This window comes from Sesamum indicum, linkage group LG1 (genome assembly GCF_026168435.1).
Source record: "Sesamum indicum cultivar Baizhima isolate 11 linkage group LG1, ASM2616843v1, whole genome shotgun sequence".
NCBI classification, from domain to species: Eukaryota; Viridiplantae; Streptophyta; class Magnoliopsida; order Lamiales; family Pedaliaceae; genus Sesamum; species Sesamum indicum.
In genome coordinates, this window is record NC_142657.1 from 19,871,326 (window position 1) to 19,886,830 (window position 15,505).

General features: G+C 36.0%; 4 protein-coding genes and 1 long non-coding RNA gene across 7 annotated transcripts; 3 read left to right on the top strand and 2 right to left on the bottom strand.

Annotated features, from left to right (window-relative positions):
- The first annotated feature begins 1,069 nt into the window (after positions 1-1,069).
- LOC105168188 (Phototropic-responsive NPH3 family protein) lies at positions 1,070-3,486 on the top strand. 2 transcript variants are annotated; one of them, XM_088884469.1, is made up of 4 exons: positions 1,070-1,204; positions 1,451-1,508; positions 1,585-1,654; positions 1,726-3,486. In XM_088884469.1, exons 2-4 carry the CDS (start codon positions 1,474-1,476, stop codon positions 3,304-3,306), a joined length of 1,686 nt encoding a protein of 561 aa, XP_088740595.1. In that variant the 5' UTR covers positions 1,070-1,204; positions 1,451-1,473; the 3' UTR covers positions 3,307-3,486. The 2 variants fall into 2 exon arrangements, with proteins under 2 accessions (XP_088740595.1, XP_020552720.1); XM_020697061.2 differs by having other exon boundaries at positions 1,585-3,486.
- A 1,320-nt stretch (positions 3,487-4,806) lies between these two features.
- Positions 4,807-7,937, top strand: LOC105168194 (Calcium-binding EF hand family protein). Of its 2 annotated transcripts, none has more exons than XM_011088173.3 (4): positions 4,807-4,987; positions 6,339-6,465; positions 6,585-6,657; positions 7,417-7,937. In XM_011088173.3, exons 1-4 carry the CDS (start codon positions 4,960-4,962, stop codon positions 7,681-7,683), a joined length of 495 nt encoding a protein of 164 aa, XP_011086475.1. In that variant the 5' UTR covers positions 4,807-4,959; the 3' UTR covers positions 7,684-7,937. The 2 variants fall into 2 exon arrangements, with proteins under 2 accessions (XP_011086475.1, XP_011086465.1); XM_011088163.3 differs by lacking the exon at positions 4,807-4,987 and adding an exon at positions 5,047-5,207.
- Positions 7,938-8,318: 381 nt separating this feature from the next.
- LOC105168205 (Prefoldin chaperone subunit family protein) lies at positions 8,319-10,435 on the bottom strand. The gene is made up of 4 exons (XM_011088185.3): positions 10,236-10,435; positions 10,045-10,098; positions 8,793-8,862; positions 8,319-8,707 (listed from the first exon to the last, which is right to left on the bottom strand). Exons 1-4 carry the CDS (start codon positions 10,287-10,289, stop codon positions 8,658-8,660), a joined length of 228 nt encoding a protein of 75 aa, XP_011086487.1. The 5' UTR covers positions 10,290-10,435; the 3' UTR covers positions 8,319-8,657.
- A 156-nt stretch (positions 10,436-10,591) lies between these two features.
- LOC105169954 (uncharacterized) lies at positions 10,592-12,479 on the top strand. Its single transcript, XR_002287224.2, has 2 exons — positions 10,592-11,639; positions 12,117-12,479. It is a non-coding gene; the product is annotated as an uncharacterized LOC105169954 (long non-coding RNA).
- On the bottom strand, positions 12,454-15,493 carry LOC105168214 (uncharacterized). The gene is made up of 5 exons (XM_011088198.3): positions 15,251-15,493; positions 15,101-15,150; positions 14,833-14,938; positions 14,609-14,667; positions 12,454-12,794 (listed from the first exon to the last, which is right to left on the bottom strand). Exons 1-5 carry the CDS (start codon positions 15,353-15,355, stop codon positions 12,746-12,748), a joined length of 369 nt encoding a protein of 122 aa, XP_011086500.1. The 5' UTR covers positions 15,356-15,493; the 3' UTR covers positions 12,454-12,745.
- Positions 15,494-15,505: the final 12 nt, after the last annotated feature.

A 15,505-nucleotide genomic window follows, 5' to 3' on the forward strand; every position in this document is an offset into this window, starting at 1 on the left:
ATTAAAAATTATAATTTTTTAAATTTTTTTATGAACTAAGCGAATAATTTTTTATAATTTTTAAAATTCTTCCATCCACCCCGTTTGATTTTTTTATAAGTTTTTAATTTTTTTTAAAAAAATAAAAAATATACTGTAAGGACAAAGTTGATAATTTCATACTTTCATCTAAGAATTACATAATTTTATCAAATATTAGAGAGGTATTTGTAATTTTTCAAATAATAATGGGGTATTCGTAATCTTGTCAAACTTTAGCGAAAATCGTTATAATTTACTCCTTTTAAAATATAGTAATTTATCACTTCACACGCTCTCATGTAATATACGCATTTAGTCTTTCTTTATTATTTTTTTAAAAAAATTAATTGTAAAATTATATTTATGACCTTATTCAAGTACAGTTGCATCTAATTTGAATCCAAAATTTAAATTTAACTACTAAATATGTAATCAAATTATCCGTGTATATTTAAAATTGTCTATTTATCTAATATATATATATATATATATATATACAAATCAGAATAAAAATTATAATAAATAATAATTAATTATATATAGAGAAAGGGGAAAGAGGCGACAGGGAGGACGATGGCGACTAGGTTTAGAGAGGAGGGACGGCAATGGAAAAATGGGTGGGGGATGAGAGGAGGGTGACTGGGGAAAGTGGAGCGATGGGCGGCAATGCCGGGGAGGAGGGGGTTGGGTTTTAATTTTGTTAATATAAATATATATTAATGAAAATATATATTATTTTATATAGTATATATATATATGATATTGTATGTAATATATTATATATATATAAATAAATAATAATTTATTCTTAAAAATCGATTAAACTTGTAAATAAAACGCATGAAATACAATATCTCCTTCAAAAAATAAATTACTTCATTTAAAAAAAATATTTTATGTTTATATACTTTTTTAAATGTTTTTAATAATACATGGGATAATTTGCATTTGAGCTTAAAATTCGGGCAAGGACTATGCAAATATTCAAAGATCATGAAGTATCCCATTTGAATCTCAGATAATCTCAACAACTCACAACAACGGCTATTAGACTCGTTCAAAATATACATCCACTCTTCCCAAATCCAACTTCTTTAAACCACATTCTTGAAATCACTATTCTTCTTCCATTCAGCAACTTCACACTTCTCCCATTTTTTCCCATCGCAATCACCATAATAAGGTATGTACAGTTGTTCAAAATGCCAAGCCATCGAATCCGAATCAGTTATATGATAAGTGTATTTATTATATGTGCATCCAACTAATTTACAATTGAATCACGTCGAACGTGTTCTGTAATTAATTGGGTTCGGGCAGGTGCATTCTTGCGAGAATTTTGAGTACTCTGTGTTGTGTGTAAGATTTACATATGTTTTTCATCATTTCTGACGTAGCATATTTGTCTGTGATGCATATTGAGTTGCAGCATCCTGAAACTGATAAGATGAGATGGCAGCCAGAAAAGGAATAGAATGTCCTACATGGTATGTACAACTGCTTACCTCAAAGCTTTCGTTTTTAACTTCATCAACCCTCTTTACATAGCCTCCTGTTGTTCAGGAGACCGAGGTCGAAATTAACATCAGAACTCCAGCTTCATCTTTGCGGTTCGATTTTCACATTGGACAAGGTAGAAATAACCTTACAAGAAATGTTGTTATACATGCTGAGTTGACTGATAATTGTCGAGTTTCATCTCAGGAACTTCTGGCCCTCAAGTCAGCAAAGATAGCAAAGCTATTGCAAAAGAGCCCTCATGACGATCTCTCCCTTCAACTCCGCGATATCCCTGCTGATCAAGAGTCGATGGAGCTTGTGGGAAGATTCTGCCACGGCTTTGAGATCAACCTGTCGACAGAAAACGTTGTTCGTGTTGCTTGCGTTGCTCAATACCTTGGAATGACTGAAAGCCATTGTCCTAACAATCTAATCAACACGGCCCTCTTGTTCTTCGAGCACCACATTATTCCTAGCTGGAACAATTCCATCAAAGCTCTTAAGAGTGCAGAGAATGTTCTTCAACAAGCTGTACAACTTGGCCTGGTTGATTACTGTGTGGAATCTATTATCTCAAAGGTACTCGATGATCCACGTCTACTCGGAGAGCCAATCAAGAATTCAATCTCTGATGATGATAGTGATGAGAATGAGAATGCTTATAGGCCAAATGCCAGGAGGAAGCTTTTCGATATCAACTGGAAATCCGAAGATTTAAGTACACTCTCCTTGAGACTTTATGCACCTATAATCCAAGCAATGGTTCAGCGCAACGTTCCACAAGAATACGTGGTTGCAAATCTGTGTCAATATGCAAAGACATGGTTATTTTCCAACGATAAAGTAGGAGACGATACGCCAAACTACAAGAGGAATTCGCAAAGGGAGATGGTTGAAGCTTTGGTTAAACTTCTCCCTAATCAAAGAGGCATAGTTCCCTGCAAGTTTCTGTTTGAAATGCTGCAATTTGCGGTCGCCCTGGATGCAAATGCTGAATGTAAAAATGGGCTGGAGACCAGAATCGGGAAGCAGTTAGACCAGGCATCGGTTAACGATCTCTTAATACCTTCCCAAGGATACGCGAAGGATGAGAAGTACGACACCGAGTGTGTGAGGAGGATATTGAAAAACTTCTACTGCAACTACACCGGTCCAGACCCGTGTGGGCTAAATTCAGTGGCAGAACTTATCGATGAATTCTTGGCAGAAATCTCTGTTGACATAGATCTGAAGATCAGCACATTTATAGCACTTGCTGATATGTCGGTTGCAGCATCAACAGGGACTCAGAGATCATCAGATGGATTATACAGAGCCATCGACATCTACCTGGACAAGCACAGGCATTTGACAGAATCGGAACGAGATGAGCTGTGCAGGGTTTTGGATTGCAATAAGCTGTCTGACGAAGCATGCGAACACGCTGCACAGAACGAACGGCTGCCTATACGTGTTGTCGTGCAAGTTCTATTTATGTCACAGTTGAAGCTAAGAGAGAGTATTCCCAAAGAAGTCCAAGGTCCCGAAAGCCGGTTGCTGAAGGTGGAGGAGGAAGAGGGAGACAGGAAGAGGGAGGAAGAAGTGAGAGCCGAGATAGAGAAGATGGGAAGTAAAGTGTGGGAGCTTGAGAGAGAATGTCATGTGATGAGGCGAGAGATAGAGAGAGGGAGTGTGAGAAGGCAGAAAATGAGCATGTGGAAAGAAATGAAGAGGAAATTGGGGTGTATGACAAGCATGCATGATTGCAATTGCCATGTAAAGAAGAAGAAAGTGCACCCCGGATAGAAGAAGAGCTTCCTCATCAGTTCAAGACAAGTCAGAAACCAAGAATTTAGGATCAAATTATGTTCCATGACAACTCTGTCTCATGATTATGTTTCACTTTTTCTACTGACTTTGAGTTTGAATTTGCAGCAGTAATGATGTGATGATGTGTGTGACAACCTTAATCTCAACATCCCATGAATCAATTCTGTCATTCCACACCACACTTATTTGGTAAATGATGAATTTCAGAAGATGACAATGCCAACACTCACTTTAGGCCTTGTTTGGTTTCATGTTTTAGACCAATTTTCTCATAGTACTAAGGATGCCTTTTGGTACTAAGGTAGGCCTTACACCCCACAAACTATGCTGATATGCATCAAATAAAGTGGCATAAATCACATCATCAAAATCGAAATTTAATTAAAACACACAACTCACGTTAATGCAATTAACCAGTGAATGATTGGGACAATGATAATAATAGAGATTACTGAATTACCCCTAAAAAGCTACTCGATTTAAACTCTGACTAACGAAAATCAAGATAAAAAGGTCAATAATGATAACTTTCCTAAATTAATCAAATAGTATGAATACCCATATCGCTATTTTTTTCTCTATCATCAAAAAATACAAAACTGAAATATAGTCGAAGATTAGATCATCGTTTATTTAGGAGCGAAAATTAAGTAAGGGATCTAGATATAATAATAATAATAATAATAATAGGGATAATCACGCTCTCCTATCCTGAAATTTGGTGTAATTACACGTAAATTTTCTGTAATTTGAGAAATTACATTTAACACCCATGATATTTGTTTCCGTCTAATAAATAAGTTCATCTATTAACCAAAATTCACTGAATTTGCTTATATTAACAAAAAAAAGTTCTATTTTTACGCTCAATTAACTTATTAACGATTTATAGTAGGTCAAATAAGTTATTTTGTAACCAAATTATCCTTATACGTTTTCACGCATTAATACAAATGATGAGGTATATTTTCATTATTACAAGGGTAGTTTAGTCCAAAAAAATTATTTGGCTGAAATAAGGCAGTTTTTCATCAATCAAGAGTAGGTATCAATTTTCATTCAATTTTTTTTATTAATATCAATAAATTTAATGGATTTGACTAATAGAGAGACTTATTTATTAAACGAAAATAAAATTTGGGGAGTACTAAATGTAATTTTTTATACTATAAAAAATTTATATTTAATTACATAAAGTTTCGTAATAGGGAAATGTAATTATCCTATAATAATAATAAAATCCCATCGACTTCTTTTATCCAAATACATTGTATTCTTTTAAATAATCGCATGATTGTCGTCATAAATAAATGGGAGTAGTTTGTTGCGTCTTTCCAACACCCAACAAAATTTCTGAATTTGTAGTCACTGTCATCCAACAGTTTGGAGTTTAAGTTCTTTACGTTTACTTGACAAGTATCTCAATTTCATTTGTCAATAGAAAAATGGAAAAATTTACATTTATTTATTTGAACCCCGCCTCGTAATCTCCAAGATCACGTGGATTAGATCCTAAGCACCCGTTTGCTCAGTCGAATCCATAAAATCCATTCAACTTTTAACTTTTCCCGATGATTATGCATTATTGAGTATACACTCACCCCCCAAAACAGCAAGACCTCCAGAGCCATGGGACAAATTCTTGAAAAAGTTCAAGGTATTAATTTTCTTTAAATTCGACCAACTCTCTTTATTTCTATATGCAAAAAGGAAAAAACGTCTTTGATTCAAGAAATACTGTTTTGGCATCTACAATGATGGGGTTTCATGTTTTCTCTATGCGTGTTTCACAATCCTTCTTAAGCTTGACTCCGCGATGTCAAGTTGGTTTTTTAAGTGTTCGAATAGTTTGTCCTTTGTGCTTTTGGGTGTACGAGGTAAAGTTCTTCGTGGGATTTCACCTTTCAATCCATAGATTTATTAAGCTTTGTAAAATTGGAATTTCTTGATTCTTGTATCTTGGTTGAATATTTGGGCCACACATGTATTTTCAATGGATGCCTGGAAATTTCATTGTTCTTTATATGTGGAGAGTCTTGTTCCAAGAGGGTTAATTTACAGTCCGCCAAAGCCAAAACAGTATGATATGTGTGTGCGTGTGTGTGTATATTTTGAAGAGCTTCATGGTAAAAAAAGTGACCTTGAATAATTTTAATTATAATTGCTTCATTAGTTTTTATTATTTTTTTCATACAAAACGAATAATGCTTTTGAGTGTTGTTGCATGTGCAATTCAGTCTCCAAGTACAGGTAGCCGGCTTAGTGTGCAAGAAGGACCTTGCAGTTTTCTTAAATCAGTTGGAATTTTGAAATAAGAATTTGTTTGGTATGATGTGGTCGCGGAAAACATTCTTTCCGTTTGGTCACAAAATTCCATAAAAGATATTTGTTTCTAGGTTGTAAGCCTGCTATGCATTTACGAGCTGCGTTCACGTGTGGATAATAGATAGTTGTGGATTGCATACGGATAATGTCGAAAGTTGAACATTTTTTTTCCCCACTATGTGGTTCGCATAAAGGACCTAGTTTTGGTAGGAAAAATGAACCATCAATCTGGCATGCATACTTCAGAAAGTGAAATGGATATGTTGTCCTCACACTCTCATTTGAGTTTCAAGTGATTTCTTTAGCAGTTCGAGTATTTGACAGAAAAACTTCGGTAGTAGGTTCGTGGAAAGAGATTTCTGATTAGTAAATTCAATGCCATTCTAGGAATGTCTGCGCTTGAAAGACCGAATGACAAATTTTGTTAAGCTTTGGTTTCTTGGATAATTTATTTATTGCTAATGAGTTGGCTTGTATTGATGTTGTGCATCATGCCAGGCTTGAATATACGAATTTTTTGCTTGCAGAAAGATACTCTGCTACCCTGAGTTGATAGAAGTTTCTTTTAGTTTTTAAGTCTTAATTCATGTGATTAATTCAACTAATCCTGCTGCCGAATGTGAATGTTTATAAATTTTTTTTGGTATATAATATTTAATATTACATGCTTACCTTTTGTTCAGGGAAGGAATGGAAAGAAAGACAGATACAAATGATTAGCAACAAAATTTTTAATCGTGTCAAGAGTGATACTGGAAAGACTAATCTGACATTTGAAGAGCTCTATATTGCTGTGTTACTTGTTTACAAGTAAGAAATTTCACCTACATGTGCTCCATATCCATTTATATTTCACTTAACTTACTAATGCATTACCTGAACTATTTAGGTTTGTTTCTGGATTCCTGAAAATATTTCCATCTTTGCAGTGATCTTAATAAGCGTTTACCTGGTCCTCATTTTGACCCCCCTTCAAAGGAGGAAATTAAGAATCTGATGCAGGTATGTAATACAACATCCATTATGTTTACTAGAAAAAAGGTATGATTTCAGTATTTTACTTATAAGGTATGCTGATCTGCTACTCGTTTGGCAAAAATCTCACTGGATTGGGCACTATCAATAGCTAGTTATGTTTTCATGCAAGTTTCTTGTCCTAACTATTTGTCTTCACGAAGTTGTATTTCTGTTCCTCAACGATTTTAACAGAATCAAAGATCTATCTGTGTCATTTTCCTTTATCTTCTAAAAGCTGACATGACATAATCATACATGACAGACAAGCTTAAGTCCTTTGTGTGTGTGTGTGTGTGTGTGTGCGCGCACGCGCACCTTTCCTAACACAGGACAACTTTATGGAAGACAACAAAGTCTTATTTTATTTCTGCCACTGTTGAAGATTGATATCCCGTCCAAGTAGTTTCAGCAAGCCTTCTCGTTAGGAAACAGAATTAAATGCCAGTGATGCTAAATTGCAACAATCGGAAAATGATAAAAAGGTGCTGTATGTTAATGGACAGAATTGTTCTGTTTGTGAGCTTTCCACACATATATATGAGATAATTTGGGTTTTGGATTCAATAAATCACCAAGCATAACCACTATGTTATCTATATTCTAGAATTACAACTCATTACTGTCTGCATAGTACTTGTTATCACAACAATGTATGCACTCCTGTGTAACTTTATTCTTGATCCTACAGTTCCCAAAGTTTCACCATCTCTACTACTTGTTATGCAACTTCTTTTCTTTGTGCAGGAGAGTGATATAAACCTTGATGGTGAACTGGACCGCGAAGAATTTGTAAAGTTCATCCGCCGGCTAACAAAGGACACATTTTTCACAGTGAGTCAGGGATTGATCCTTACTCTGGCTGTTGCTCCAACAGTGGCCTTGCTGACAAAAAGGACAACGGAGAATGTCCCAGGTGTCGGCAAAGTGGTGCAGAAAATACCCAATTCAGTCTATGCATCCCTCGTGACCCTTGTTATCGTTGCATTTCAACAAGGTGCTGAGAGGTCATAAAGACTCAAATTCTTTCGACTTTGTTATGTAAAGATGGCTGCTTGTTTTCATGCTAGTAGGATTGGCTGATCAATACGTTGCTTCCTGGTGCTTAATAAAACAATGCAGGATCCTAAGTAAATAATGTGTTTAAGTTGGCAATTTGTCGAAGTTATTGTTGCCTTCATAGCTTTAAATTTCTGTTCTGAATAACATGTAAGTATGATTTTTCTGCTGTAGTACTACACAGTGATGGAGAATCTCTCTTGTCAAAAGTGGCTTGTGTCCCAGTTTCTGTTGTGGTCTTTGCCTGTGTTTTCACCATTCACTGCCTTAGCATGTCTGGTGTCCATGGAAACACTAGGTTCCAAGTTCAGTCCCTTCTTGCTGTAATTTATCAGATAATCATTTCTGTTGGGCAAAAAAGTTATGAATCTTAACCACATCAAGACTAAATCGAATTGGGTTCATATAAGGTTTGAGCATATTATAAAATGATTCCTTAATTTTGAACATTCTACAGGCGCTTATGGTCATATTTTACATTTTAGATTCTTCATTGCTCATGCAAAATTTTATGTAAACTACAACTATAAAATGCAGTGTAATCTTTGCAAAATTGATAATTTGTAATATCTCTACAAGTGCCAGTGTAATGATCCAAATAAAATTCTTGCACTAATTTAAGTACTCGGTTCACCATAGCTGAAAACCCCCTGAGATCATATTACAAATACGGTAGACATAATCACTCAAGTGACGGCACTAACAGAGTACTTGAACATTTTGGCATTCATATGATCACTGTTAAAAATCCCTGATGTTCATAATACAGCTAATACTAGACACAGATAGCTGGAATGGTGTGTTGAAAACAGTTCAAATGTTGGGAGATACATCAATCTTGAATTGGTTGTAGGGAAGTTTATTATACAGCACCTCTCCATCTGAACATTGCACCAGAACCTGAGTCATCCTGGAAATGGTGGTGGCGATCAAGATGAAGTCAGCTTTTGCAGCTTAGCTTTGGCAGCAGCCAATTGTTCTGCCGACAAATTAACAAAATACAGTCATAATACTCAAAAATATACAAAAAGAAGACAAAACACAGCACCCAAGGACAAGCTTACTCTGTTCAAGTGCTGTTGCTTTCTGAACAGTTGTTCGGAAAAATAGATTCCCATTTCTTTGGTAGACAGCCTGCGTGAAGCAATGGTCAAACTATTAGTGTATCATAAGACAGTCCCCTTTCATACAAAAGATACTGTGACAATTATCGCATGACACGAACTGTCTACAAATTGATGCAAGAGATCATGCTGCACGAATAGTCCTATATATCCAATTTTGAATCATTTAGAAATTGAGTTTATTAACTTTCAATAAGCAGAAGTGTTGAGATGAAGACTAAGTATCAGGGATTGACGAGTGAGTGCCAATAATGATAAATGATAATTAGACACAAGGACAGTAGGTGCAGACCTTGAAATCAACCAATTCAAGAAAAGTTAATAGGAAATAAGCAGTTCCCAGTACTAAGAGGGCCACCAAGAGCCATCGATCTCCCTCTCTCTCTAAAGGTGGGAGGGCCAAAACAATATAAAACTCGGCCAAACACAAGAAACTAGATTTAGGCCAATCATTCAACACAAACAATTATGAATTCATACGGACACTTCAAATATCCACTAGCTGCTAATACAAAGTATCAATTTTATGCCTGGGATTCCAGACTATATTTCAGATCAAAATGAGGACTTTAGCAGTCGGCAATGAACGTCTTTGTGCAAATATCATTCTCCTCGTTTACTAATTGCTGCTTCCTGTTCCACACTATCATTAATACATAACACAAATCTAAGGACCTGAACCATCTTGCCCTACCATACATAACAGTAGAAGTCTATGAAGCCAAATACTATACACTCTGCTTCAAACTTCATCTCATTCAAAAGACATCCCATCATAATCACCAAAAAGTAAACTTCATCTCTTTCAAAAGACATCTCATCATCATAATCACCAATAAGTACACCGAAACCACAATTTTATCTTTTCAATAGATGAAAAAGAAACAATTGAAGATCTGAAAACTGTCATAAGAAGAGCATAGCAGAAAATACCCATATCTAAGTTACTATGAACAAGTTACAAGTTCCCGTAAACCACAAATCACATGGCGGCTATACATACGAACTCAATCTCATGAAAGTATCATTATATAACTTCACTAACCAATTGAGCTGGTTAAATTAGTCTCCAGGGTTAAAAGCAAGAACCCCATGCTGTGCGGGTCACTCAGTTTCTTAAGGTAAAAATTATATAAACTGCTGATATGATTTCCAGCAAGAATTGTTAAATGCAAAGAAACAGACTCAGTACCCGAGTGGAAGAAAGATTATTGAGCTCAGCTATAGCAACCTCATGACTTCTCACCTGTCAATTCCACCACTACAACCCATTAATAATTTCATCAAGCACCAGCACACACACAGAGAGAAAGACAGAAAATTAGTTCTTGCAGCAGGCAAACAAAAATAATTCATAGAGAGGAGAATGAATTTAATAATAACCTGCTTGAGAAGATCTGAGGAGGATGGCGACTTTGACGGGGTCGTCGCAGACATTCTTGTTTGCTTACTGGGCACGAAGAAACAAAGAGCCCAAGAAAGGGTTTTGTCAGCGACTACGAATTTATAGGATTTATGATACGATTTTATTTTATAATTTTCCTCATTGGTCTCCTCTCTCTCTCTCTCTCTCTCTCTCTCTCTCTAAGTATTTGAATATGTCCTATTCGTTATTGTCTCTTATGACTGCCCGCTCTTTATTCTAAATTCTAATCCACGTCCTTCTTAACCGTTTCCACTTTCAACTGCATTCAAGAAATGTACAAGAAATCCAGTAGCGCCACAGTTTCAGTAATTCTTCTGGCTTGAAGATGAGACATGGAGTTTGATCCGTAAACAAAATTACCCCTTTGTTTGTTTTCCACATTAAAAGGAAAGGGATAGAGCCATTGGAGAAGAAAACGTCAGCAGTGGCGGTAGCGGCAACATCAGTTTTCAAGAATCGGTACACAAAAGAGAGAAGACCCGCAGAAAGGACGACAGAGAAGAAAGCCCAGATCGAATAATTGAGTTGCCTGATGCGATATTAATTGAAATGCTCTGTTCTGCCCGTGAAAGACGCCGGCAGAACAGGTGTTCTATGTATGAGATGGAAGTACCTCTGAACTCTTGTTGTAACATCACGTTTTACTCTGATGTTAGAAACCCTGTAGGGAACTAAAACGCTTCATTTCCTTTGTTGATCGCACCTTGAATAAATGTTCTAGTCCCAAAATCAAGAAATTCTCGCTTCGCATGTGTTACGATTATTGTGCTGACAGGCTGATCGAGGGATGGCTTCAAAATGTTTGGATGGAAAATGCTGAATGCCTCAAGTTGGATTGGGTTGAGTTCAATTACTGCCTTCCGCTATGGTTTTACAGCAGCTTGTCCCTGCAGCAGTTGGAATTAACGAATTGTAAATTCATGATTTTAGGACAGGTGCGTTGGTTTTCGCTCAAGAGTTTGTCCTTGACGTCCGTGCTTATCAATGACAATGAGATAGCAAACATCTTATCGGGTTGCCTTGTGCTGGATAACTTGATTTTGGATGCTTTTATAAGCATCGTTGCCTCAATATTACGCCTCCTAATTTGAAGAAACTTACAGTGGTCGATGCCCGCGGCAATCCCAATGATGCTTTGTTAGAAATTAATGCTCCTTGGCTTCAAGAATTAAAGATCCTTGGGGAATTTGTAGGTACTGAATGTCATCTGATTGCCATGTCCTCCTTAGTTTACGCTAAGCTCACTTTTGCACGTATTGCCCACGAAGGTAATGTGGATGCCTTGTCGCTGGATTTGGCCATTAAAGTACTTGAAAGTACACCAAGTTGAGGACCTAGTACTTGTGACATTCTTCAGTCAGGTATGTAGATTTTCATAAATCGATTTTCTGACATGATCATTCTATAAATGTTTTATGGAAGTGTAAATTGTGGATTTGAACATAAACACTTGGCTCATTTCTTCACTCAAAGTCATGACTGTAAATCTAGATGCAAAACATACACCCCAAGTCGGCATGCTTGTTTGATCTTTATTTGAGCATCTACATTTCCAACAGAAGGCATTCAGTGTGGTGTTTATATGATGCTTTAGTATTGGACGAAAGAAATACTCATTCTCATTATGTCCGTCGAATTCTAAGTAATAGAGTCCATCATCAGAGTTTGACTAGAATAGCGGTATCAATATTTGTTTGCAGGTCTCTCATAAAAATTAGTAGGCTTGTAAAAAATTGGTTCCAAACTTCACATTGCCTCATAAGTATGTTAGGATGGGGCAACGGTAACTGTATGCTCTTATGACGATCATATCTTTTTACTGATTGTCTTTATTTCAGGCATTGTTAATATTGGAATGTTAGCTAGGCCTTATCCATTGTTCAAATGCAAACAACTGACAGTTCAATCAACCTCGCTAGAAAACGAGCTCCCTGGGATAGCAGGTCTTCTACAAAGCTCACCTGATCTGGAGAAACTAGTGATAGAAGTGGTGAACTCCGTGCAGGTTTGATTCTGCCCACCTTTCATTACTTTGCCTTAACTGTTTGTTGCATATGTGAACGTCAGATACTGAAGTGCATCAGTAACTTTCTTCATGATTTTCTCCCCTCCTATAGATTTACCTTGTAATGATTCTTTCTTTCTCAGCCATTAGCAGTGTTTCAAAAACAAATATGGTATGGAAGTTGTTATCTGACAAATCTGTCTGTTCTGATTAGTCAATTTACATCTTTGAAATACAATCATTAGTGTGCAACACGGAGAACACAAAAGATGAAACGTATCAAAATCAAACAAATAGACACAACCTCAAAGATAAACTCAGGTCCTTTGAGCCTTAAGGGGGGAACATTCCTCAAAATAGTTGTCTAAGTTGATCTGAGGCCGAGTTCTAAGGTAGTATGAAGGCAAATTGCGTCCCGACATTTCTGCCTATTATGCAACAATGTATTCAAGTTGTAAGCTGCTAGCCAAAGGAACCTTTAACACCGTCTAGGCTTTCTCCAAGAGAGACCCTGCCATGATGAAAGTCAGGAATATTATACACCAACACCATGATTTACTGGCAAGATAAACAACCACAAACCAAAAACAGCTAATCAAAGATGAAAGCTTTGTCTGTATCGGTATAAAAATATAATACAAATTATATGAGAGACGGAAAGTGGTGATGTCAAAGACCTGTTTAAACAGTGGATAACCTATCACTGTGAGGATCTCAGAGGTCAGGAAAGAAGAGAAGAGGAGGCAAAATAGCATAAGTAAATGCCAAATGACTGAGGCCGTAGACAATGGTCAATTACCTTGCATTCATCCACATTATCCATTGTGGATAGAAGTAATGGAGTACATGGCGGCTATAGGGCAATCTACTGCCATGCATGCCAACATCAGACACATGATACCCCTGCGGTCATATAACTAGCCTAAATTTGCAGCTTCACATGGTTAATTTTAGATGGCAACACCTCTTCATTCAGATCGTGTTCTGAAAATCTATTGATTATTCTCTTTCACAATTATCCATATGAAAACTCTCTGAAGAAAATGTTTAATAGACTATATCAGAACAAGTTTTGCAACTAGATATGACCAAGTGCAGCAAGCATCCAAATACAGTTCCACTTTATCTTAGGTTGGATTTAAATTGAATGATTTGAAGTTACATATTTCAAATCCTTAATAACAAATTTTTTTAATTTGTTTGAATAATTCTAAATTTAAAGAATTTTAAATCCTTTTATTCTAATTTTGAACTATGTTTTGTTGGAAGTCATTTGAAATTCTTTATCCAAATCCTTCCCTCAAATCCAAATGCACCTAGAACTAGGAAAAAGCTGAATATGTAGACCATTTGAAGCAGGATACAAAAGGCAAATTAGGTTCCACCTTTAAAATAATGACATTAATAACTTTTATCAAATTTCCATTGGGCTATTAATCTCAAACAGTACATAATAGCAATAAGAGAAAGGTATCTGAAATATAAAATTTTAAATCTCCTCAGATGACTTAATTGCACATGCTTCCATCTCTTTCTAGTAATCCGACATTTTTCCTCTTCATGCACATAACAAAAGTATTTCAAATCTACTCGTATCATTAATGTTTAGGAGGCAGTGAGGCACGACAATTGCCTGATAAAACATGAGGGTCGCATAATTGAGCAACTATTCTTCATACATCAGTATCTTGTCACTGAATATAATATCTTATCATTTCCCACTACCACATTAACATTATAATACAAAAGATTATAGTAAGAATAAATTCCAGGAACTCGTTATATAATATATCGTTCCTGATTTGCTATCTGCTCCCAAGATAAACAGTCCACATAAAAGAGTATCCATAGTCCACTCAATTATGGACTGTGTTAAGTAGTTGAAGGGGCCAGACTTACGATTGAACTCCATTATACCATATCTTTGAAAGGAATATAGCACAAAACTGGATTATTGGAACATGTACATACTTCTGACATACTCATCCTTTACATAAGCTACAGCCTGTGCAAGAATCTGTGAGCTCTAAGTACTATAAAACCCAAAAGATAGAAAAATATTTAACCTCGTATTTTCGACATTCTTCATATTCAAAGATAATAGATAGAGGACATTATTTCAAAATTGCATCATATAAGCACATCTTCATAAGCAAAGGAAAGACAACACATCATCACATATGCTATAGCAATTGAAAAAATTCCGTAAAACACAATGTTAACATAGTTCCATATCCCGAACAGCCAGCAGAACTTCCAGAGAAAGGACATCATATAATGTGACAATAACATTTTGGATACTAGTTCAGCACTAAGTCATTTTACCTGTGCATGCAGTACTTGTACTCTGAACTACGGGAGTAATCTTTCTCCCCTTCTTCCAACTAAAAATTCAACAAAACAAAAAATAACATAGGCTCAGAACAAAATGAATTGTCACCAAAAGCATAAAACGAGCGGCTTTTTACACCATATGTGCAAAATTTTGTGGTTGCCTCATAAGATATCATAATGAAATACTAGTTGTATGGTTTAGTTAAGATCCTCACTGGATCACTCTCGTAGATGAGCTCATAACAAACAGGCGAGAGGCATCTTAAAGCACAATTCTCCTTAGCTATAATTGAAGACTTGCATTGCTGACCCCATAATCCACTTCATGGCAATCATTGCAAAAGCCCATCACATCAACAATCAGTTAGGAACAAAATAAAGAATCACCCAGCAAAAATGCAATCCCTTCTCAGAAAGAAATCAAACAGTAAAAGCTTAGACAAAATTCATGAAAGAAAATCTATAAAAACGCGAAACTAATACCTTTCAATGTCCGCATAGCAGTCATTTTTCTTTTGGCGAATCTCTGCCTCCTTTAACAAATAACAGCAAAAAGGGTTTGTATCAAATTCTTTGTAAATTACAAAAGCTCATACCTTTTCAGAAAAAAAATAAAGGAAAATTACTACTTACAGAGATTGGGACTCGAGACTTGGCCAGAACTTCATGAGAACACAGTGAAAACACAGCCCAAACGATTACCAAAACTGATTTTCGAAAATTTGTGGAGGCAATCATCTCAAATTCTTTCTTGATTTTGCCTTTCCGATTTACCTACAAGACAACTGACTGTTTTGTCTCGGTGTCGCTTTCTTATCTGAGGGGATACCAATTATCTGTTGTCGGCTGAAAACGCTCTTCTACTACATGCGCGTTTGGGAGTTGGAT

What these genes read in the sequence shown, in the direction of transcription:
- LOC105168205 (XM_011088185.3), bottom strand. Translation starts at nt 10,289, where the DNA reads ATGTCTGCGACGACCCCGTCAAAGTCGCCATCCTCCTCAGATCTTCTC. An exon ending in ATAATCTTTCTTCCACTCGG is followed by an intron (nt 8,863 to 10,044) that starts GTACTGAGTCTG and finishes TGCTTCACGCAG; the next exon opens with GCTGTCTACCAAAGAAATGG. An exon ending in AGCAACAGCACTTGAACAGA is followed by an intron (nt 8,708 to 8,792) that starts GTAAGCTTGTCC and finishes ATTTGTCGGCAG; the next exon opens with AACAATTGGCTGCTGCCAAA.
- LOC105168214 (XM_011088198.3), bottom strand. Translation starts at nt 15,355, where the DNA reads ATGATTGCCTCCACAAATTTTCGAAAATCAGTTTTGGTAATCGTTTGG. An exon ending in AGTCTCGAGTCCCAATCTCT is followed by an intron (nt 15,151 to 15,250) that starts GTAAGTAGTAAT and finishes TATTTGTTAAAG; the next exon opens with GAGGCAGAGATTCGCCAAAA. An exon ending in TCATCTACGAGAGTGATCCA is followed by an intron (nt 14,668 to 14,832) that starts GTGAGGATCTTA and finishes TTGAATTTTTAG; the next exon opens with TTGGAAGAAGGGGAGAAAGA.
- LOC105168194 (XM_011088163.3), top strand. Translation starts at nt 5,147, where the DNA reads ATGTCAAGTTGGTTTTTTAAGTGTTCGAATAGTTTGTCCTTTGTGCTT. An exon ending in GCTGTGTTACTTGTTTACAA is followed by an intron (nt 6,466 to 6,584) that starts GTAAGAAATTTC and finishes CCATCTTTGCAG; the next exon opens with TGATCTTAATAAGCGTTTAC. An exon ending in AAATTAAGAATCTGATGCAG is followed by an intron (nt 6,658 to 7,416) that starts GTATGTAATACA and finishes TTCTTTGTGCAG; the next exon opens with GAGAGTGATATAAACCTTGA.